Source organism: Meleagris gallopavo, chromosome 19 (assembly GCF_000146605.3).
Source record: "Meleagris gallopavo isolate NT-WF06-2002-E0010 breed Aviagen turkey brand Nicholas breeding stock chromosome 19, Turkey_5.1, whole genome shotgun sequence".
Lineage (NCBI taxonomy): Eukaryota > Metazoa > Chordata > Aves > Galliformes > Phasianidae > Meleagris > Meleagris gallopavo.
The window spans coordinates 10238290-10262820 of NC_015029.2; the positions used below are offsets into that span (position 1 = coordinate 10238290).

The 24531-nt window shown below is 37.8% G+C and overlaps 2 protein-coding genes across 4 annotated transcripts in view; one reads left to right on the plus strand and one right to left on the minus strand.

The window, feature by feature from the left end:
• Positions 1-21: 21 nt before the first annotated feature.
• SLC2A8 (solute carrier family 2 member 8) lies at positions 22-9568 on the plus strand. Its single transcript, XM_003211376.4, has 10 exons — positions 22-141; positions 372-531; positions 1961-2167; positions 4666-4765; positions 4927-5138; positions 5811-5954; positions 6511-6619; positions 7365-7538; positions 8084-8229; positions 8390-9568. The coding sequence occupies exons 1-10, from the start codon at positions 83-85 to the stop codon at positions 8525-8527; spliced, it is 1449 nt and encodes a 482-aa protein (XP_003211424.1). The 5' UTR covers positions 22-82; the 3' UTR covers positions 8528-9568.
• The window catches only part of GARNL3 (GTPase activating Rap/RanGAP domain like 3), a 36215-nt gene continuing 21163 nt past the window's right edge, over positions 9480-24531 (minus strand). Inside the window, exons 20-28 of one of the 3 annotated variants that reach the window (XM_031556257.1) lie at positions 24026-24195; positions 22616-22774; positions 20604-20670; positions 18504-18611; positions 17641-17759; positions 17078-17213; positions 15766-15975; positions 15323-15434; positions 9480-11312 (exon numbers count right to left, since the gene is read on the minus strand). In XM_031556257.1, the coding sequence (XP_031412117.1) occupies positions 11285-11312; positions 15323-15434; positions 15766-15975; positions 17078-17213; positions 17641-17759; positions 18504-18611; positions 20604-20670; positions 22616-22774; positions 24026-24195 (1109 nt within the window). In that variant the 3' untranslated portion in view covers positions 9480-11284. Of the gene's footprint in view, positions 14588-15322; positions 15435-15765; positions 15976-17077; positions 17214-17640; positions 17760-18503; positions 18612-20603; positions 20671-22615; positions 22775-24025; positions 24196-24531 lie in introns of all 3 variants that reach the window. The other 2 variants (XM_031556256.1, XM_010721102.3) reach the window with 2 other exon arrangements.

The following is a 24531-nucleotide window of genomic DNA, read 5'->3' on the forward strand; positions in this document are numbered from 1 at the left end:
GCTGCCCTTTAGGGTGGCTACTGCCGGCCGTGCAGAAACAGCTGAGGTTATTCGCGCCGAGGCGCCCTCCCGCGGCCGGGACATGGCGGCAGAGGAATCCCGGTACCTGCTGGCTCATCCTACTACGGACGCTTACCTGAGGTGAGGGTTGGTGCTGCTTCTCTGCCTCTGGCGGGCTTAGGGGCAGCCCCGCTGCGCTGGAGCTCGGCCGCTGCCGATTTCGATGGCGCGGGGGGAGCGGAAGGGAACGCGGAAAATGTGACGTCTGGGTCAGAACCTTCGTCGGGTCCATCCGCGCGTTAACGGCTTCATGAGGGGCCGGAGCCGTGAGAGGGCGGCGGCACGATCCTTGTGGGTATTTTCCGCCTTAGGGTGCAAAACAAGAAGCTGTACCTGGCCACGTTCGCTGCTGTCCTGGGACCACTTAGCTTTGGCTTCGTGCTAGGCTATAGCTCGCCTGCTATTCCAGAGCTGAGGAAAATCGGCAATCCGAAATTACGATTGGACAGCAATCAGGCATCGTGGTTTGGGGTAAGTTCCTGTATGATACATTACTCTCTTGTGATTTCCCGTCGTGGTGTGAAGAAGATGCTGTTTACATAGAATCGTTAAGTTTGGAAAGAACCGCAGAGATCATCAAGTCTGTCACCCTCGTGCATGTTCCTCAGTGCATCTTAAGGCAGCCTAACTCCTCTTAAGAATGAATATAAATGAGGATTTTGATAATGATTTTTTGTTGTGACCTCAGTAATTGATTTTTTTTCTAAGTAACACTATCATTATACTCCGCTAACTCTCCGCACATATAAATAAATGCCGTTATTTTTGTAACTTTTTTGATGCTAAAATGTTTTCTGTCAACTTTTAATCTGCTTAATTGAACCTGTCAAGGGACCACAGAAAATCAACTTGTGAATAAATTGGGTTATATCATAGGGAATATCAACTTCTGGGGTACAGACTGGACTTTAGGTTATTCATGATGATCTTTCAGTCTTCAGAGCTTTAAAACAGTTTGGAAAGCCGGTTGGTGAATGAACAGACAAAAAAAAAAAAAATACTGTTGCATTTCTTTCTCCACTGAAAGGGCTTTGTATGTGACCTGAGAATTGCTTGCTGTCCAGTTGGGGTGGATTGTGCTTCTTGACTGCGATTTGATAAGAAGTTAATATTTGTTTTTCAAAACAACTGCATGCATATTTTTTTCAAAAGCTATTTATTTAAAAGAATTTGTAGTGTGTTATTTATATATCTATATCTATATAGATAGATTAGCTAGCTATATAGATGTAGATGTGTATATATATATCTATGGAATCATAGAATCAGAATCCTTGGATTTGTAAGGGACCTCTGAAGGCCATCTATTCCAATTCCTCTGAGGTGAATAGGGACGCCACAGCTAGTCTCCGGGGATGGGACATCGTCCATTCCAGATGGAATGCTGCATCCAGATTACTATGTCCAGATGTGGAGTCCTCAGTATAGAAGAAATGTAGATCTGTAGGAGCATGTGCAGAGAAGGGCCACAAAAATGATCCACAGAATGGAACACCTCTATCTGTGAGAAGAGAAGGCTGCGAGGTGACCTGATGGTGGCCTGTCAGTATACAAAAGGGAGCTACAAGAAAGAAGGGGACAGGTTCTTTAGCAGGGTCTGTGGTGACAGAACAAGGGGAAATGGCTTCAAGCTCAAAGAGAGTAGATTTAGGTTAGATATAAGGAAAAGATATTTTACAGTGAGGGTAGTGGAGCAGCAGAACAAGTTGCCTAGTGTTGTGGTTGATGCCCTATCCCTGGAGACTTTCAAGGTGAGGCTGGATAAAGCCCTGGGCAACCTGATCTAGCTGTGGTGTCTGTTCACTGCAGGGGAGTTGGACTGGATGGCCTTCAGAGGTCCCTTCCAAATCTAAGCATTCTATGATTCTATGATACGTATTTTTTAACTTGTTTTTTTAAGTCTCTAGTAACATTAGGAGCTGCTGGTGGAGGAATACTGGGAGGCTACCTTGTGGATAAAATTGGAAGAAAGCTGAGTCTGATGGTGTGTTCAATACCATACGTCTGTGGATATATAGTCATTATTTCAGCTCAGAACATCTGGATGCTTTATTTTGGACGAATACTAACTGGCTTAGCCAGCGGAATTACTTCACTTGTTGTTCCAGTAAGTAGAGCATCATTTCTGGTCACGAGGTGGTTGTGTGTAGTAACTGAGTAATTCTAGCAAAGGAAGCAGATTTAGAATAAACTGATTGTTATAGAATCATATTTTGCATGTTATAATAATGATGAAAATGTAAGTAAAAAAAAGCTTTGCTTCTTCTAGTAGCGCCTCTGTACTATGCATTATTACAGTGATATGCTTGTTCCAATTTTTCTTCTGTCTATTCATTGATAGAGGAGGGCCACAAAGATGATCGGAGGGCTGGAGCACCTTCCCTAGGGAGCCAGGCTGAGAGAGCTGGGACTCTTCAGCCTGGAGAACAGAAGGCTCCAAGGAGACCTTATAGCGGCCTTCCAGTACCTGAAGGGGGCATACAGGAAAGCTGCAGGAGGGACTTTTCTATAAGGCCATTAGCAACAGGAAAGGGGAAATAGTTTTAAACTGGAAGAGGGTAGATTTAGACTAGATATCAGGAAGAAACTCTGTGTGGGTGATGAGACACTGGAACAGGTTGCCTAGTGAGGCTGTGGATGCCCCTTCTCTGGAAGCATTCAAGACCAGGCTGGATGGGGCTGTGAGCAACCTGGTGTAGAGGGAGGTGTCCCTGCCTATAGCAGGGGGATTGGAACTAGATGATCTTAAAGATCCCTTCCAACCCAAACCTTTCTGTGATTCTATTACTTCTGTTTATATTCTGCAATGATCAAATTATGTTTATCTCTTTACGTTTTGTATAAACAATGGTAAAGGCTTAAAGTTTGCAATTAAACTATGATCACTTAAAAATCCTAGTGCAATGCCAAATAGAATCATAGAACAGAATCGTTTGAGTTGGAAGGGATCTTTAAAGGTCATCTAACCCAGTTCTCCTGCAGTGAACAAGGACACCTACAGCTAAATCAGGGTGCTGAAAGCCTGTTTTAACCTGACTTTGAATGTCTCCAGGGACTGAGCATCCACTAACTCTCTGGGCAACCTGTGTCTGTGTTTCACTGCCCTTACTGTAAAAAGTCTTTTTTTTTAAATATATATATCTAGTTTAAATCTCTCCTCTTTTAGTTTGAAACCATTTCTCCTTGTCCTGTCACAGCAGACCCTGCTGAAGAATCTGTCCCTTTCTTTCTTACAGCCCTCCTTTAGATCATGAAAAGTTACTGTCTGGTCTCCCTGGTGCCTACTCAGTAGTGACTTCTGCTTCCATTAAACTGTTACCTTCAGAATATTTACTTTTCTCATGTATTCAGAAATATCCTTGCAGTAGTTTAGTGGAAATAATTTGTGCTTGTCTTTCTTTTCTGGTATTATTTGACCTACTAGGTCAAACTGGGGGTTGGAACTAGATAATTGCTAAGGTCCCTTCCAATCCCAGCCATTCGATGAAAAAATTATTTTGGATCTAGCAGTAGCATTAAATAAACTGTCTAGAGTTTCAGTATTTGAGTTTGTTTATTTTCTAGTGTTTCTGCATTCCTGGTTTTTGAAGTAAAAAGTTAACTGAAACATAAAAAGGAAGGAAGTCACAACGAAGTACAAAATAAATGCTTATTACCAATCTAGATAATTTAAACAAAAAATTGGGGCAGTGGGATTTAAATGGTAATCTTGTGCAACTTTTTCCATTACTAAGAGCTTTGCTATGTATTCTATTAAAAAGCAGATAGAATTCCTTCACAGATGTTAACACACGTGACTGCTTTCTCTGCTTCCTGGAGTTGAGCTCTTGAGTTTCCTTATGTAAAGGCATTCATGTACAGGTTATTTGTAAAAGATATATATGATGAGGGAGAAGAATGACATATGCAATACCGTGGTTTTGTAGATCTGAATTATTCTTGAGCTAAGGAATACTTATTTTCTTTTGGAAAGAATATTAACTTTAGCAAGAATTGTATATGTTTAAAAAAAAAAAAAAAGGGCATTTCTGTTTTCTTTCTGCTAATCTGTAGCCGTTTACTTAGGATCAATGCATTAAAAGACAAAAAATTGAAAAACTAAGCTGACCCGAAATATTGGATGAGATATGATGCCTGCTATTCATACATGTTAAGAACCATTAACTTTGGATTTTCAGGAGAATGAAATAAAACCCAGTCTTTATAGTGAATTAAAAAGTTACAACTTAGATTTGCAAAGACTTTTACATATGGCTTGGGGTATGTGTTTCTGCAGCCTGTCCCAAGCACCAGAGTGTTTTGCAGTGATGCATTTGTTGTTGAATATCGCTAGCAAAGGAAGTCCTTACTAACACAAGTTTATTTATCTGTTGGATCCTTAACTGACAACATAAACATTCTTTTTAGGGTCTCCCTTTTTCTGTTTTTTCATAATGCTAATATGTATTTATGAGATGATACTGTTCTACCCTCCCCATTTTACTGAGGCTTTTTTTGAGGAGGGTTTCTAGGAAATACATCTGGTTGTCAGAAACAAATTATTTCTCTACTACTTGATCCTACGTTGGATTGAGGTAATTATTAGACATTTTCTCCCTGTTTTAGGTATATGTATCGGAAATATCTCATACAAATGTTCGTGGTATGCTTGGCTCTTTTGTCCAGTTGATGGTGGTGACTGGCATACTTGGAGCCTACATTGCAGGTATTGGGGTTAGGTCTCTACAAAAAAGAATTAGTACATGTAATGAAAGAACTACAGTAAGGAATTGAAAGCAAATGTCAATTCATTTCTAAAACCGTTAATTTTGTTGTACAAATGTTAATTTTTCTGGAACTGATTTTTTTTTCCTTTTTGTTGTGCAGGAATGATACTAAAATGGCACTGGCTGGCAGTATTATGTTCTTTTCCACCATGCATAATGCTTTTGTTTATGTTATTCATGCCTGAAACACCAAGATTTCTGCTGGATCAGAAGAAACGCACAGAAGCGATAGCTGCTTTACAGTTTCTACGAGGACCATTTGTGGACCATGAATGGGAATGCAGGCAAATTGAAGCTAATGTTGAGGAGGAGGTGATAAGAATCTCATTTACACTAAAGACAAAGTCTGAAAGTATACAGTGTAATTAAAGGATTTTTATCATAGCTTAGTTAATAGCCTTTTCTACAGTGGTCCAAACCTGTTTAATCACAAATGAACTTAAGAAGCAGTGCCATTCAAATAATCTTTTCTCTTCTGCCTTCCAACTGCAACTGCCATCAGTGTTGGCAGCCACTGGTATGCATGAGTAGCAGTTGGGCTCATGATCTTACTGTGACGATAGATAGCGACGCTTTCTTACTGTAATTAGCAGTTTTATAGGATTGTTCAGCGCCTCTAAAACTTATTTGCTATTGTGCCACTTTAAAAGCAATCTTTAACCTCTTGTAATGAGATACTAGCTTAGACAGACATGTCTAGAAATTGAAGTCTTATTTCTGCAAACTATTGATTCCTTCATGTTAACTTTCTCTGCAAAGTACCGTTGATTTTTCTCTCTAGAAACTGAGGAAATGCTAAAAATGTTTTCCTGGATTTCTCATACTTCAAATGAAAACACTTTTACTACTAAGAAATTTAATTTTGCTGAAGAGGGGTGGAAAACTTACTCTTTGAACATAGTGAAATGTTCTGAGGATTTTTATTTTTTGTTCATTTAAAATACCATCTTTTTCGTGGAACTGTTGCATCATCTTTTTTAACAGGGACTAAGCCTCTTTGAATTTAAGAATCCTTCAATCTACAGGCCACTTCTTATTGGTGTGATTCTGATGTTTCTCCAGCAAGTAACAGGCATTAATGCAGTCATGTTTTATGCAGAAACAATCTTTGAAGATGCAAACTTCCAGGTAATCAGTGTGTGCTGTCAAATGTCTACAGTTTCAGCTTAGTTGGTGCTGAATAAGTATAGAACATGTAATAAACTGACTTGATATTGATCCTATCTGCATCGTAAGTAACAGAGTTTGAGTGTTGATGGTCATCTTTTGTTTTAAATTACAGATACCCTCTTAACTGCGTTATTCTGGCATAACTGGATGTTATTGGTTTTTTGTGGGGAAGTATGTTTTGTCTGAAACTTTGACATAGATAGAAATCTTTAATATAGTCATCCACATAATACAACTTTTTTAAAAAATACAGTTACAAATTTAGTGCTTCAGAAGAAGTTAGACACTAGGGGGAAGTTGTGACTTATTAAACAACTTATAAGAGACCAATATGTTATGTTAATTAATGTGGATGTCTTTATTTTATTTTTATGTATTTCTTTTTTTTTTTTAATTTACTTTGTACAGTTTTCCTCGTTCCAGAGTTAAGAAACAAATAATCTCTAATGCCTAATAAGTGATCCTGTTATCAGCCTGAAAGAACAAATTCTCCCTGTCTCCTATTTTATTTCAGGACAGCAGAATGGCTTCTGTTGTTGTGGGTTCCATACAAGTATGTTTCACTGCTGTGGCTGCACTTATCATAGACAAAACTGGAAGAAAAGTGCTGCTTTATGTGTCTGGTAAAATAACTTACTGACTTTTGTTCCATGAGAAGAAATATGTAGAGTACCAGAAAGTGTTAGAAACTACTGGGGGAACTGAGTGTTACAATTTATTTATTTCAAGTGCTTTGTTTTATAAATGGATTACAACTGATGTAATAAATGCTGATTCATAAGAGGAAGTTGTCATGTTATATATACTTTGTAGGCTGAACTCCTTGAAACAACTTATAGCTATCTTTTTGTCTTTTTACCAGGCGTATTTTTACTTTGGGCAAGTTGTTGATAGTTGTCACGTTGCACACTCAATAGTAATGACTGCTGTAAAGACTGGTTTAAATTGTTTGTGCGATGATTGACATCTTTCATTCTTGTTTAGACTAATTTCCAGTATTTCCAGTAATGTTATCTTTTTAGAAACACTTTTGCTAGAGCCAGCATATCTTTTTCTCTCAGCAAAACTTTTTCTCTCAGAGAGTGATCAGGCACTGGAATGGCCCGCCCAGAGAGGTCATGGAGTCACCGTCCCTGGAAGTGTTCAAGAGGCATCTGGATGAGGAGTTGCGAGATATGCTTTAGTAGCCTGTGGTAGCAGTGATAGTGAGAAGATGGTTGGACTAGATGATCTTATAGGTCTTTTCCAACCTTGAGATTCTATGATATGTTTCTATGATCTTGCATTTAGCTCTTAGAAAGAAGACTACCTAAGCAACTATCATTGACAACTTAGTTATTGCTTACTTAGTTGTTGCTTACTTTTCAGGGATAATCATGGCTCTCAGTACTGCACTGTTTGGGTTTTACTTTAAAATGGTCCTTCCAAATGGGAACAACTCATCAAATGCTGATCTGTCATTCACTTTCAACTCAGTATCTCCAGGAACAGAAACTAGACTATCCTGGCTTGCAGTAGTAAGCCTAGGACTCTTTGTTGCTGGTAAGTAGAACAGGCTTCTAGGTAAATACTACATGAAACTTGAACTTTCTGGTGAATGTGACAGACTTCTTCCATTTTCTTCACATTGTTGAAAAGTGGAGCTGTGTTTGACACAGCTTTTTAGTATATTAGACAAAGTGATGCTGATAATTCACAACCTTTGTGATCAAGCTAGAAGCTAAATAGTTAAGCCAGTGTTCTGCAAAATAAATTTGCACCTCCTTGTCCTGATACTAAAGAATAAATGCAATAGTAATTGCATTAATGGAGGAAAAAGGTCCCTGGTAGTATCTGAGCCAAAATGAATTCTGTGATAGATCAAGACAGCAGCAAGTTAAAAATTAATCTTGTTTCTATGTTGACCACCTCAGAAACTTCTTAAGATGTTCTGCTTGTTAAGAATCCTTATACTTAATTTGATTTAAAGTGTGCTAGTTTTATCATGCTCCCCTAAAATAACATACTCTCGTAGCATTGTTTGCCTGACACTCTGCCCTTTGAAATATACCTAACTTGCATTTATTTTCTTCTTTTTGTATTTACAGGTTTTGCCCTTGGCTGGGGTCCAGTTCCATGGCTGGTAATGTCTGAGATCTTTCCACTTAAAGCAAGGGGCATATCAGGTGGTGCCTGTGTGTTAACAAACTGGGTTATGGCCTTTTTGGTGACCAAGGAATTCCATGATTTTATAGTAAGCACCATAAATCAAAATTCACCACTTTTTTTAATAAAAAAACCTATCAAAGATGCTCCCGCTAAAGCCTTGGGCCAGTCTTCTTCAGCAGTATATATGGATTGTGGTTGTATAGTAGCAACTTATACTTTTTTTTGTTCTTTTCTCCCTGCCTTAGGGTTTCTTAACATCCTATGGAACATTCTGGCTCTTCTCTGCCTTCTGCTGCCTTAGTGTGATATTTGCAGCCTTTTATGTTCCTGAAACAAAAGGACGGACCCTGGAACAGATTGAGGCCTACTTCAGAAAATCTTAAATCTCAGGCTTTTGCTGATCTGAAACCTTTACATCATTATTTGCAGTGCTATTGCTAAAACTAACTGTATCACTTGGTAGACAGTCACACAACTTCCTCTACAATTGTTTTCACTAATTTTGTAAAATCTTTTTTTTTTTTTTACCCCCCCCAGAAATCTACAGGTGTTTGCATGCACTTGATTATCACAAGTATCTTACTTGTGTAGGTCTTGGACATATTATTATTTTTTTTTTTAGTTACTGTTGGTTGGGTTTGTTTGTTTTTCCTGACCTGGTGCAGACTGACAACAGTGGCCAGGAAAGAATGTTAAATGTTTTGTCTGCTGTCTTTTTTGCTAATAGATCAATTAAGATATAATTTTAAAAATAATGAAAAAAATTTCTTGTCCCCCTTCACATTTCCCTATATATGTTACAATGAAGAAATTAATGCTACAGTCAAGACTTTAATTTCGGATTGCTGTAACTTTTCCGTTATGTGTGTGATTGCTTCTGCTTTTGGGATGCCTGCTCATGGAATAAGTCTTGATCCAAAGTGTAGATAGATGAAGGCTGGGTGCTAGTGTTAAGATGGCATTATTTCTTCCAGAGATGTCAAGGAGCTAGGATGCATTTAAATCACAAGACAGGTTATTGCTTTCAGCAGGATGTATTTTAGAGTTTCATTTTCAGAAGGAAGGAATAGATCACATAGACTGAGAAAATATACCCTTTGCCACAAAAAAAGAGGAAGTTCTCTTTTATAATGTTAACTCGAAGGGTAAAAATCTACCACTGGAGAAGGTCTGAGTCTTAGCAACACCCAGAAACAAACCAGTCCTAGATTTGTTCTTGGCAAAGAGGGATAGAGCTTATGAGTGTAACAGTCCTTAAATGAACACCAGGTTTAAAACGTTTCTAGAGAACTATAGTAATCCCTGAACCAAATTTAGAAAAGCCCTGCAAGCGTGAAAGAAAGAACTGATGTAAAATTTATTACATATGAAGAAGTAAATCATTTCTTCCTCCTCCACAATAACAATAAATCGCACTTAAAACATTTCCAGCTGTGACAGGAATGTTTCTATTTAGATGCTACATCTAAAACACAAAGCATATGCACTATCACATGACATTAAACACAATGGTAATACATTAGCATTTAAGACAAGTGGTAGTAAAGAGGTTTTGATCACAGACTCAGCATCTGTCTTAACACGGCAGTTATTAAATTACAAAACAGCCCACTAACATTCAAAGTCTCTGTTAAAACTGACACTGCAGGTTGATTACACTTTCTGCAAAAACCTTTAGAGACAACATGTCCGTTCAACCAGTTAAATATGTAACAGAGCTATAAATAAATAAGAAAAATAATCTCAGTTTTTTCCCTCAGATCATTACCTTAATATAATTTTCAGTAGCAAAGAAGTAGTCAGTCAGTTGCAGGTCTGCAACAACAAAGTGAAGCAGCTAGACATTAAGCAGACTGGTGAAATGGCTGTGCTCAATTGTAGTAACAGTATCCGTACTTTTTATCCTGCGTGCTTGCTGCATACTGTCACAGAAGCTTCCTCATATTGTTAATGCAGTGTATTTAGTTCTCAGAGTATAACCTGTTTCCGCACAAAATCAGGCTATGCCTGGATTTCTGAGAAAAGTGCTTTTACAGAATTAGTAAGCACTGGGCACGTGACACCAAAATTGTTAATAATGACACTATTCAGTATGACACACACATGTATATATACACATTAAAACATCCAAACTGAAAAAGATTATGTCTCAAATGCAGACTAAGCTAAAAGCTCCGGGTAAGCTCTTGCATCTGCAAATGCAAGTCATAAATGCACATTTTTAGAAAGGCCTGCAGGAGTTTGAAGCTGTGGCTTATCCAAATACACCCACAACAACAGACAGGAAAGGGCAGGCACAGCAACCTTAAGTGTATTAACAGTGATACACTTGTCGGTGCAATCTAACCTGTTACCTGCCTTACTGAGAACTGTTTTAACGTTTATTCAGTCGACCATCCAAAAATACTTTGAATCAAGAAATACTTTGAAATTTATCAATTACAAATGCTTGCATACTTGCATATCTATAGAAAGTCACATGAAAGCAGACAGCAGAACTGCTACTCATTCTGGGTGCGACTTTACATCCAGTCACGCATTTCACAAGCAAACATAACAACACAAAAAAAGCCAGAACAAATTAAAAGAAGTAGCTCCAAACTAGGAAACAATTGTAACCAGGATAGGTCACACCTGTTCTTTGCAAACCAAGCAACTGAATTTATTAATCATATTTGTTCATCCAACCTAGAATCTATCTTTTGCCATCTTGGGAGCACTTAGCCCTTCCACGTCGTACACTTCAGTCTTTCTCTCCTCAGAAGGAAAGATTTCATTACTTTCCATTTCTGAGTCTAGAAAAGAAGTACAGTTAGTCTGGAACACAAGTAGGTTTATCTCTGTTCTGGAGTTCCTAAATGCCAAGCTGTAAAGACCTTGGGAAGGACTCATCAAGCTTCAGCCTTTGGAGCCACATATTACGCATGTGGGAAGGAATAAACTAATGCATCCCAGGGCTCTTGAGTCCTACTCAAAGTTGTGATGGTTTATAGGCATGTTATAAAGCAAATGTAATAGAAGCATGATGAGTTGCTGAAAATGTTGCTTATTCATTCTTGAACAGAATCAAAATTCAATAACATACTGAACAAGCTGCTCTAGTTTATGTAGCCTTCCAAGTAGCCTTCCAGGAAGCCATTTCATTTTCCCGGGTCACCTGACATTGGTCTGAAGAACAAGAGATTACACAGATGTATTAAAACTTAGTCCTATTTTGAGACTGCTAGTTCTGAGGACAACATTTCATCACACAAAGATGCACATAACGCGTGAGAGTCTGATGACAGTTTCAAGCCAACAGAAACCACATCTTTGTACAGTGGCTATTTGTTAGTTGTCCTAGCAGCTTCACATTATGTGTTATCTTGTCTTTTGGGTAAGACAAATGTCATAAAGAATTTCACAGTATGGTTCTTGTGGCTTGCATCAAACAAAATTCAAGCAAAACTACCACATTCCCTGTCTTCTACCCACATTCCAGGACATTTTCTGACAGTAAGTATGTAATAAATGACATGAATGTGACCATAAAGCCTTAGTCACCACATCTAGGAGTAATATTAAAAAAACAGCACTGCCTGACCTCTTCATCTCCTTTTAGTAGGTCTAATATTATTCTTGCATGCCTATATGGCATACTGATTAAATACAGAAACAAAAATGGTATTGTTAAGGCACTACATACATTAGGAATGAAGACAGGTAATTTTTCCACTGTTCAAAACTTGCCTGTCCTATTTGAGTATTAATTCTTTTTGGTCTGGTAGTTTCCAATGTGACTTACATAACAGTTGACCCATTAAGTCAAGCTATATCATAAAATTCAGCTGGTGGGTCAGAAGAGGCAGGGTTAAGACGAGTGAGTTGACACAGGAACTATGTTTCCATCTTCAAACTATTCCAACATCTTGTTCCAGATAAATACCATGAAGCTAGTCTTTTTTATTTTTTGTCTTGCATAAAATGTAAATGCTGTCTTCCTTACAATCCTTTTGCCACTTTTTAGTATTGGCTAGATGTCATCAATGCTGCTATTACAGGCAGAACTAAAAAGGTTCTCTTTGTTGGCACTGCTGTGGTTCTGCTTAAAGAAAGTAATTCTTGCCTTATACTCCATCTATGTATAGTAACATCTTGGTTTGACACAAATACTAATTTCTGTCGTTCTGCCTACCACCATAGGCAGGGGTCAGGTATGTCAGGCTTTCTCTATTCTTCTACAGTGCTCCATCTGTAAGGGTCTTTCCACATCTTTTCAAGGTATACCTGAACATGTTTGTTCAGGTTCTTCAGTCATGTTAAATCATGCCAGAATAACAGAAGTGAACTTCTGCAGTATATTTAAGATGTGATATTCCAAAATCACTAAGTAAAGTTTCCAGTTAAAATATTATTTTAAATCAAGCCTGATTTTTTTTTTGCAGCGAACTGGTACAGACTTCAAAAACACACCTACACAGAAGAAATTAAGTACTAGACTTAGAAATTTGTGTACTGAAAAAGGTGATGCTTCTGCTTTCTATATCTAAGTGCAAACAGTGCACAGTAAATTCATTAAGTTCACAAAAGTGTTCACTACTTCTAGCAGGATAAAGACCATACGATACTTCCAGACCAATTCTTCTTAAACCTCAACTGACAAGATAAATAGGTTGGGGTAAATGACTATGGCCTCTGAAAACATCCTGAAACAGAATTACAAGCTCCTGCAAAGACTTTAAGGTGGCACTTCCTTTCAGAAGTTTGTTAAGGCTCACCCCACACATCCATGGTTACCCAAATACTAAAAAATATGAGCAGTCACTGGTTAATACTGCTGCTGCTCCTGAACAAAGTACTGCTTAAATTATTGCTTCTTTTCTTAATCAAGAAAAAGAAGTGATTCTTCTAAGTTATGGCCTTGCATATTTTCTTAGGTGGAGATATTAATCCATCATAATATAATAATCAGGGCATGAAAAATGTTGCAAAAAGTTTCACATTCAGACAGGCAGAAGCAAAAGGCAGAAATCACCAGATGGTCATGCTTACATATACTACATAGAAAAAAAAATAAAAAATAAAAATCAAGGAACAGAATTATGTCTACATAAGCAGCAAGAAATACCTGCTAATAAAGCCCACATCTTTCTGTGTAAAAAGCCTGAAAACATCACATTTTCATGAAAAACAGCAAACTCTTTCAAAATATTGTTTAAAGTTGACTTTTTAGCATAGAGGGAAGGGTTAAAAAATAATCAAGCTTAATGATGAAATTTTGTCCTTTAACAAAACAAAAGATTTTATATGGCTATTTCATCATAGAAAATTAGCTTCCTAGCAGTAAAATTTTAATCCGGTCCACTTAAAAAAATGTTTATCTGAAGCAGTGACTTCTACTGTTGGTACAAGAGCAAACAACACATTTTGATGCCAGCACAGGAATCTTTCCATAGTCAGAATAAGGGGGTGGCTTCTGCCTGTAATGAGGAAATCTAAAGGTGCATTACAGAAAAATTGTTACACTAGATGGAGAAATACAGTATAATTTTGACTTAAAATTTTTAAGGAAGATTTGTGTTTGGGATTTTTTAATTGTTTTTGTTGTTGTTGTTGTTTTTAAATAAAATTCCCTCTGCTCAAAGATTCGTAATGCCAAAACAGTTTTCAAGTTCCTCTAAAAATATGTACACAGTCAGGTCAGAGAAAACAGCATGTTCATATGTCATCTGATCTTTATAGAATATTCTTGATTCTCCATTGAACAAAAAACAACTGCATCATTTCAAGGACAGACTGCACTGTTTGAGAAGATCTTGCCTAGAAGCTTTTTTTTTAGTCTTTTTTAAGATTAAAAAAAAACAAAAAACAAAAGGAGTGATTTTCATTACAAAATTCTTCTTCCTGCATTGCACACACTGTTGTAAAACAACTCACAACATTAGTAACAGCAATTAACTTTGCAGAATCCTACTTCAGGTAGCTCAGAATAAGTAATACTTTTTATTTACTTCAGTTTCAGCCTAAAGCTCTCATTGATTACCTACCTTTAAAATACCACAGAAAAGTAATAGTTCATTAACTGAAATAAGAAAACATACAGACGTCAAAGATGCAAGCATCACCAAACCAGGCTAAGCAAGCCAGAACAACATGAGACCTATAAAGATTAATCACCAATACTTCCAGCCACATTTTACCACTAGAAGCACTGTTTGTGACATTCCTACAGAGCTCACGGAGTTGTAAGAAAAGGTGAAGTAAGGAACAGTCTTGTCTGTCTTCACTTCAAGTCAATGATGTCTTCATCATATAAAGAAGTCAGATGAAATGGATAGCTAAATGGTGAGCTCTCCTCCCTGTTTGCTACAGAATCAGGATCTGAACTAGTGGAAAGATGACGACCCTCAGAATAGCTTTCGAAAGAGGCTGAGATTATTCTGCAAAGATGAAGACAAAAGTCACTAAAAAAAAAAAATACATAGAAAAGGGGCAAGTAGGGTCAGTGGCTATTTCTGGATACAATCAAGTCATCCTAAAGACAGATCCTTAAAACTGAGTTTCTCTCTGTTTAACTCTGCTTCCATAACAATTCTTCTTAAAACAAAGATTACAAGTATCAAATTATTGCCAAAAGGTAATGCTAATGAATTGTCCCCCTCCATACAACTTCCAAATAGCAAAATAGTTTACACTGCAGCAGATTAACAAAAAATAATCTCAGTCTATTGTATCTTGGCTGAATTCTGCTGCTACTCATCACAAATGCAGGTTATAAAAAGAGAAAACAACATAATGGCAGTAGGATCTGGTAAGCAGAGTCAAGCAGACAAATGCAACAATATTTATTTGCAAAATTTATTTTGGAAATAGTGAGACAAGAAGATATGAAGAAAACAATAATTCAGTCTGCAGCGTGAATTTAGTAGTTCAAATCCTAGTGACAGGCCCAACTGCAGTAGGTCCTCCACAAAATCCTATTTAGCCTTGCTTCACTCATAACGTGTCTTTTAGCAATATGCGTAACCCATTTCAGTGCTGTTATTAGATACTAAACCACACATTAGCATGAAATTCACAAAGGCCTCAGTCAATCCTTACCTAACGGGGAAAACCATAAACCAGCTGAAAAGCAATCAATTCTCAAAACATTCATGGTCTAACTTAGGCTCCTTCCTAAAGCCCATACATTTATTTACCTGTCACTACTAGTTGATCTTACTGCTCCCTGCTTGGGGTCTGACTGTCTTCGAGGAATCTTTTTTTGCTTCTGTGCATCTTCTGTCTTGGGAATAGGCTCATCCAAGAGGCCTCAATAAAGGAATAAAAGTCTTAATATTCTCATCAGAAAATAAAGCATTCACAAAAATGTTTTTTTTTCATTTTCATTTTTTCACTTATTTTCATTTTTAACTAAACAGCTTTCAGCTGACTTAGATTATGGTCACCTTATATATGACCAGACACTATCTAAACTACTTGCAAACAGCATTTTCTTACTGTTTTGTTTGTACTACTTGTTTATGAACACTGGTTGTCTGTCGCTAATCTGACTATGAGATTAATCCAAAGATGCTCCAAAAATTAGAAATTATATTAGTGGTAACTGATATATATACACTGAAGAACAAGGGGAGTTTACCCAGCAATTCTTTACGTGTCCTGTTTGCAATCTCTTTAATTTCCATGCGAGATAAGGATAGTGAGTGAGTAACAGGAAGAGAGGTAATGCCACTGGATGTTGGAGTAGTGACAACTTTAGGAGTCAAAGGTGACTTCAGAGGTCGTTCAATGCTTCGCCCTACCAGATTACTAAGAGGAATTTTATACAAGTTTTTACATGTAACTTCACCTGAAACTCAAAAGGAAAAAAAGAATGTTACTCTTTCACAATAGTATCAGTTCTTAATACTTCAAAATGAAAAATCATAGAGAAAAGTTGTAATCATTGTGTGGGGTTCTTTTTAACTCAAATAACCTTTCTTGCTTTGCACCTTACAATATAAGTAGGCTAGGAGAAGGAAGAAATAGAACCACATTTTGCACTGACATTTTGGCTTACAGAGGAAAAGATTTTTGACTCTTAGGAAGGTGATGAATCAGCAATGGAAAAAGGAAGTAAATTTACATGTCTGAAGGCTGATATCCCAACTGTAAGACCACAACTCACTATTCTGTTCAAGATTCCCCAGATATTTTAATATGTTGCCAGAATACAGGAATCTGGATCCCAAACAATTCAAATTATAGCTTTTCTTAAGTGACATAAAATACTCTGCATTTTCTTAATTTTTTGGGGAAAAAAACCCAAACACCAAACAACTTACCATCAAAGAGCACTACCTTTTAAAAATTGAAATTCTGATTCCTTCCTCTTCTCCTTTTCTGCCAACAGTACCAGATTTAAAAGTCCAAGGCATACATACATATTGCTTTATCTAGTCGATATTCCTATGTTTCTCCATTACTGTTCCCTTTCAAATCAACTGTTCACAGATTACCTTACAGTAAGTTGACTGTGTCTAGACATACTTCTTATTCTGAATTTGAAAAGAACTCGAATCATCGAGGGATGGTTTAGCTGTTTTTAAGTGAAAGTAAAGGTGTATGTGAAGTCTGAAATTTTTCTCATAATTCTATGCCTTTTTTTCTTTAGTATTGGACATATTGACAGAGATTCATCTTGCTATTAAGACTTAATTCCTTCTCCCCTATATAAATGATTGCTTCAAAATAATGCTGCTATGCATTCAAAAGAGATACAGTGGGGCAAAAGCTCAGCCAAGTGATTCAGATCTTTGGGTAGTAAGATTTCTATCTTCCAGACTCTCAGCTATTAACTCAAAATCTTTTATCTGATCAATTTCCTCTTACTAAAGATCAGCTACAATGAGATGTGGAAGCTGCTGGAACAATCAGAGATGATTATTCAAACTGCTTAGAAACCATATTACCTTCTGAAGAAGAAAGAGAACATTCTGGCATGTCATAAGCTGTAGGTGTTTGAAGGGAACTCGTTGAATTCATTTCCTTAGAACTGCTATGAGATGATCCGCTTACTGCAGCAGTAGCCTTAAAATAAATATCCGACTGAAATGACAAAGAACTCATCATTAGTAGTACAAGACTTTCTTAATCATCTGCTGAGTAAAAGCTCAAATGTTTGTCCACTGTGTTTCATTGTCACTGTAGCTGCACTGCTGCTAATTTGATTAGGGCTGATCAGGGAAAGGCTTTCTCACTGTATCTTGGGAAAACTTCTGTGATGTTCAGAATAGCATTTGCCCCATAAACAATCAAATACCTTAAGTATGCATTACTGCAGGCAATAAAGGACAGTGAGTTCAATTCTGATCTTCACTGTACTTAATACTAGGAGCACACAGATGAATATTTACCACAAATGAAATCACACTTGCGAGCTTTGGTTTGATTTGTATTTGGCTTAGACAACTTTTCAAGTTAAATAGATCTCAACATATCACAAATAGTCAAAAATGCTTTTCTTGTGTCTTACCCTTGATGCTACAAGTTGAAGCTCAGGCACAACTGCTGTGTGGACTAAGTTTCCATTCACCACTAAACGGATCTCAATGGAATCAGTAGTGAAGGCAAGTATGTAAGGGAAAGCACAGACTGCAATGAAACAAAAAATTATTTGGCACAGAAGAATGATTAATGTAAATGTTTTTTGGTTGCTCAATGAAGACTGTTCTTGAGTATCTGACCTACTTCAGCATCTCCCCTTCCTATGACAAAGTTTGCGTAATAAAGTGATGAACATTCAGATACATCAAGCCTAAACAAGATTTCATTCTCCATGTCTGGCAGAATGCAGACTGTGAATGGGAAATAAAAAAAAAAACAGAAAAAGAGAAAGGAAAAAAAGAGAAAGGAAAAAAGTTCAGCAAAGGAAAAAACTTTGCACCAAGGCTCTACTTTTCAAAATACACTATAAACAGCCACTTAGCAGAAGTGGCATCATTAATGCAACATGCTTATAGAATCACAGAGTTATCTATTTTGGAAAAGACCTTCAAAGATCATAAAGTCCAACCATCAATCTGACCTACCAAGTTCCATCACTAAACCATATCCCTTCGTGCCATGTCCACATGTCTGTTAAATACCTACAGGAATGGAGAGACTCCACCATATTCCTGGGCAGTGCATTTCAATCATTAACTATCATCTCCATGAATAAATTCTTAATAATTTATTAATTTATGTTTAAGAAAATTTATTAAATACAAATTTTTATATGCAATGTTATTAATTTTACTTTTTAATGTATTTCTAGCACACATGCTGTAATTCCGAAATAGCCAAGCGCAGGTCTAAGAGATACTGATAAAAGACTAAAAATAAATGTTTTCTTACCAACAGCATAAGGAACTTGATTCCAGCAAAAGTGAAAATCATAAGCTGATGGCTGGATCAGTGGAGAACCACCATTAAAAGGATTCACCTTTCTATACTGGCAAACATCTGTTACAAAAAAAAAAAGAAAAAAAAAAAAAAAAAGCACCCATCACTTTACACTGTAAATTAAAAATGTCAACTTTATAGGTAGATTTCACTTAAATTTGGATACATAGATAAAACTCAAACATCTGTGTAGAAGCCTCTTTATATCAAAACAGATAATAAGGAAAACGAGCTTTCGTTTGAACATTTAAAAGATAAATATAAAAAGAGCTACATTTTAATAAGTTACCATGTTTCACAAAGTAAGTGGTATTCTGTTTCAACAATCATCAGCTCCTTACCTTGTTTACAGTAGAGAAATTGGCAAGAACATTTCTGAAACCCATGTCAGCAGATCTGTACCCCTCTGTCTGTAAGAACTGCCATGCAAGCAGCCATATGCTAGTTCATGTATTCTGAGGACTGTAAAACACATAGGATACTACAGATACCAAGATTTCATTAATCATGTTACTTGTGAACCTCTTAGCTACCATACATGCACTGAAACTAAGTCTTCTTATGAGTCAGATATGAACTGGCTACTTGGAATGCAATTCTAAATTTAATTTGAAAGATCTAGATAATGAGGAATTTAATCTTCCACTACCCAATTTTCTTCTCTAAACACTCTCACTAGTGCTGATAAAACATCCTTTAAAATGAGAAGTCATGTCAACAAATTAAAAGAAGGCTTGAAGATGAGAAAGAATTGCAATCATCTTTTATTTTTACTAGTTCATATGATTGCACTGGAGGCTCCAGGAAAACATCTGTGAGCACCTCATACACCTGCTCCTATCAGTTCTTTTCAATGTTTTTAGGTAAAATTCTATTTTAAGAGTTGAGTTGATGATTCTTGTGGGTCCCTTCCAACACAGGACATCCTATGATTTGATTTTTTCTATGAGTTATGTCCTTTGACTCAATCTAAGTTTATAACAAGAAAAGTATTAAAGGCCTTTTTCTAAATACAAACTTAGAACTGTCAAATCATGTGCTTTCATATTTGTTCTATGATGACTTTTTATTAATTGTAAAACTCTCTAAAGACCAGAAGTAGGTTTCTCTGTGATAATGTCCTAGAAATAGGAATTCAAAGTAGCTGCAAGACTGTGCATTAGGCTTTAGGATCTGAGGATCCTGAAGCGTACCTTTAGCATCAACTAAGTTTATTAGCTTTGGATTAGCAGTAAGTCTATTAGAACGGAACTGATTCTGCGCAGCTGTACAGGTATGGGAATTCACCATGCACTGTCACAGAGCTTTTTAGTTCTGAAGCAGTGCTAAGTGAACTAGAATCAGATAGGATACGGCAAACTAGGAGAACCAATGAAGCCTCACAGTGTTACTGAGGAAGTTACACTTAAGAAATACTTCCCCTTAAGTACCAAACTAACAGCCAGTACTAGAATTTAGGTGTATTTATTACGTTTCCATCGATGCTCACTTTGAAAAGGACAATAGGACACATAGCCTGAAATAGAGAAGGGTGCGCTTTTGTCTTCCTGTGTATTGTTTCATAAAAGCTCTTTCATATCTGTAAGTTATATTTTTAAGAAGATGAGAAGCAAAAAAGAAGAAAAGAACATGTGTGTTATATTGGAGACCATTTTATAAAACGAGATTGAGAGAATTACAATGAAAAAATGTGACAGTGCAAAGAAGTGTGCAGAAGAAAAAAGCACAATAACAGAATGCAAAAGTACAAAGAAAACAGGTGGAATGCTATACACATCCTGGAAACATCCAGTGTTTAATTAGGTAAAGAATAAGGAAATCTGAAGGAATAGGACTTCTGTGAGTAACAAAGTAATATCTACTGTATGTTTAATTCAAAATACCCAGTAAAATAGTACTTCAATTTTGTATTTAAGTCGAAAAGAATGTATTCTGAAATACTATCTGTGAAACTCTGAAATTTACTTTAAAACACAGATTAGGCTCCAGTGAAAAAATAATTCCATATGCAGATTGAGATCCTACCATTTTCAGTCTTCTCTAGATACTTACAGTTATAACATAACAGTAGACCAGCTTCACCATCTTCATATACATCAATAGCTGCAACAAAATTAACCTGCAATGGAAATGGGAATGAATATTCAGATGGGATACTGCAGATATTACATCCAGGTTTGGACTATGAAGCAATACAGTCAGTTGGTGTTGCTGCACAATCATAGATTTAAAAAAAAAAAGTGTGATTTTTCACATTCAGTCTGTTTTGTGACTCATTTTCAGAGAGCTCTTAGGATGGAAATCAATTTATTTTGTATTTAATGCTGTACTTCAGTAATGAATATTCAATACTATGCCTATAGCATAAAGTGATAAAAACTTACCTAATTTATTTGGCCATATAAATTTTGAGTTAGTACAGCTGTGTATCAACAATTTTTTACATCTAAAGTTAAACATTCATATCCATTTTTAGAAATTATTAAAATTATTTAACTTTCAAAGATGTCTAAGATCATTCTCTTCCCTGCAGCAGGAAACATTTGAACTTCTCCCCTTCCCCCCCCAACTCAGGATGTTTACTTAAATCACAACACTATGTTGTTAGAAAGATATAGTTAATTTATTATTTGGCTGGGCAGCAGTTTCTTAAAAAGAACTAAAAGATACACACAAATATTTTAGCTTTAGTAATTTAGAAATAAGCAAATCTGAATGAGATACTGGTGCCCAAAAACTGAAGTTATTTTGCTGCAATCTTGACCAATAAAACATTGAGAACACAAAGAAAAGGCAAAACGCAAACTATTGACTAAAAGGACAATAACAGCTTTGCATTGATGCTGACACCAATATTTCAGAATCACAGAATTGTAGGGGTTGGAAGGGACCTCTAGAGATCATCGAGACCAACCCCCCTGCCAAAGCAGGTTCCCTATACCAGGTCGCACAGGTAGGCGTCCAGGCGAGACTTGAATATCTCCAGAGAAGGAGACCCCACAACCTCCCTGGGCAGCCTGTTCCAGTGCTCCGTCACCTCACCTAAAGAAGTTCTTACGCACATTCGTGCGAAACTTCCTATGCTGCAGCTTATGTCCGTTTCCCCTCGTCCTGTCTCCACGTACCACTGAAAAGAGACTGGCCTCACCACTATGGCCACCACACCTCAGATATTTATAAACCTGGATCAGGTTCCCTCTCAGTCTTCTTTTCTCAAGGCTAAACAGACCCAGTTCACTCAGCCTTTCTTCATAGGGGAGATGCTCCAGGCCCTTCACCATCTTTGTGGCCTTCCGCTGGACTCTTTCCAAGAGATCCCTGTCTTTTTTGTACTGGGGAGCCCACAACTGGACACAGTACTCCAGATGAGGCCTTACCAGGGCAGAGTAGAGGGGGAGGATCACCTCCCTCGACCTGCTGGACACGCTCTTCTTAATGCACCCCAGAATGCCACTGGCCTTTTTGGCCACGAGGGCACACTGCTGGCTCATGGCCAACCTGTCGTCCACCAGGATGCCCAGGTCCCTCTCTGCAGAGCTCCTCTCCAGCAGCTCATCCCCCAGCCTGTATTGGTGCATGCAATTATTCCTCCCTAGGTGTAAGACCCTACACTTGCTTTTATTGAACCTCATCCAGTTTCTTACTGCCCAGCTCTCCAGCCTGTCCAGGCCTCGCTGAATGGCAGCACAGCCTTCAGGCGTGTCAGCCAATCCTCCCAACTTCGTATCATCAGCAAACTTGCTGAGGGTGGCCACTATCCCCTCATCAAGGTCACTGATGAAGATGTTGAACAAGACTGGACCCGGAGAAATGAAATACAGGTTCTGTCTTCATGTGTCATGTCTTGGAACCACCTCTCTCGGAAGTAATTATCATCACACATTCCAAAAGAGACAAGTATCTCAGTCTGCCCCTACAGCAGAAGTTACAGGACTGAAAAGTAAAGGAGACACAGGATCTTTGTAAACAGTGCTCCCAGCAGGTCAGCAAAGCAAGCACTAATTCTGCAAGAAATGATGTTCAGTGTGGTTCTGCAAGAAAATAGTTTCCATGCTTAAACTTACCTTGTTTGCTTCAATATGATGCAGTCTGTAGGACTCCCCAGTACTTTCATTAACTAAATCAAACTGATGCCGATAAGCTACACAAATCATATTGTCACTGTCTTCGGTAGGTCCATCAACTAGCGTCATAACCACTGGAGGGTCAGAAAGGCATATTTCCTGTAAGGTAAATAGAATCATAGAATCACTCAGGTTGAAAAAGACCTTTAAGATCATCAAGTCCAACCACGACCTAAGCATATTACCCTAACAATCCTCCGTTAAATCATGTCCCTGAGCACCACATCCAAACAGTTTTTAAACACACCCAGGGTTGGTGACTCAACCACCTCCCTGGGCAGCCCATTGCAGTGCTTAACAACCCTTTCTGTAAAGAAGCGTTTCCTAATATCCAACCTAAACTTACCCTGGCACAACTTGATGCCATTTCCCCTTGTCCTGTCACCTGTGAACAGTGAAAATAAACCGACACCACTCCTGCTGAAAGCATATTTTAGATACTGGAAGACAGCAACAAGGTCTCCCCTCAGCCTCCTCTTCCTCAGACCAAATAGCTCCAGTTCCTTCAGTCACTCTTCACAGCCCATATTCTCTGGGCCCTTCTCCAGCCTTGTTGCCCTTCTTGGACCTGCCCCAGCACCTCAATGTCCTTTCTGTACTGAGGTGCCCAAAACTGAACGCAGTACTTGAGGTGAGGCCTCACCAGTGCTGAGTACAGGGGCACGATTACTTCCCTAGTCCTGCTCACCACACGATTCCTAATACAAGCCAGGATGCCACTGGCCTTCTTGCCACCTGGGCACATTACTGGCCCATATTCAGCCAACTGTCCATCAGTGCACCAAGTCCCTTTCCATTAGGCAGCTTTCTAGCCCCTCTTACCCAAGCCGGTAGGGTTGCCTGGAGCTGCGACCAAAAAGCAGGACCTGACACTTGGCCCCACTGAAACACATAAAGTTAACCTTGGCCCATCGATCCAGTCTATCCAGGTCCCTCTATAGTGCCTTTCTCTCCTCAGGCAGATCAACACTCCCTCCCAGCTCGGTGTCATATGCAAACTTACAGGGTGCACTCAATCCCCTCAACGAGATTGTTAATAAAGATCTTAAATAGAAGCAGTTCCAGTAATGAGCCCTGGGAGCTCGGTAAATAAAATTGTTCTCTTTTTCAAACTCTTAGTCTGAAAGCACATGTTTCTAAGCACAGAAACATGACACAGAACAAACAAATTCAATCAAATAAATCTGAAAGACTTCTTTGGCACAAGAACAATGGAGCTCCATGATACTGCTTCTTGCTTTTATCTGTCTGGAAGTTCAGAAAGACAAAATGCATGCTCTTTACCTTTTTGCCCCACTAGCTGAGTGCTGCTCAGTCTGTAGAGGCAATTAGTGACCAGATTACACGTACCCGGATATACTGGAACTCCTCTACTGGAGATTCAGATAATGATGGAGAGCTGCCTGTTAAACTGTTGCATGGATTGTATTTCTTTGTGATGAGAAGTAGTTTGTTCCGAATAGCAACAACAATCCTCAGTTCACTGCCATGGTGAGTATTAATGGCATATAAATGGCAGCCTAAGGAAACAATGTTCCAGAGTGTAAGTATTTGGGGTAATGACTGCTTTTTGGTTCTGTATTTGAACGATGGTTAGTACAAGAGCGCAACAGAACTGCAAACATCCCAATAGGATAGCACTAACATCTAGCAAAAGACAAAATGATGTGACTCTTAAATTTAATTTTTCCCTTTATTCTTTTTGCAAGTAAAAGAATAAATATGTGGATTATTACTATACTAGAGCTTCCAGCTTTCCAAGGAAGCTTGCTGTTGAAGATCAGAAAATGTTTACATCCATTAAAATAATCAACACTCAAACTATTCTGAGTGCTACTATTTAAAATAGATTTGGC

Coding starts and splice junctions, on each gene's coding strand:
- SLC2A8 (XM_003211376.4), top strand. CDS start 83: ATGGCGGCAGAGGAATCCCGGTACCTGCTGGCTCATCCTACTACGGAC. Junction 4,766..4,926: donor ACTTGGAGCCTACATTGCAG/GTATTGGGGTTA, acceptor TTTGTTGTGCAG/GAATGATACTAAAATGGCAC. Junction 7,539..8,083: donor CCTAGGACTCTTTGTTGCTG/GTAAGTAGAACA, acceptor TTGTATTTACAG/GTTTTGCCCTTGGCTGGGGT.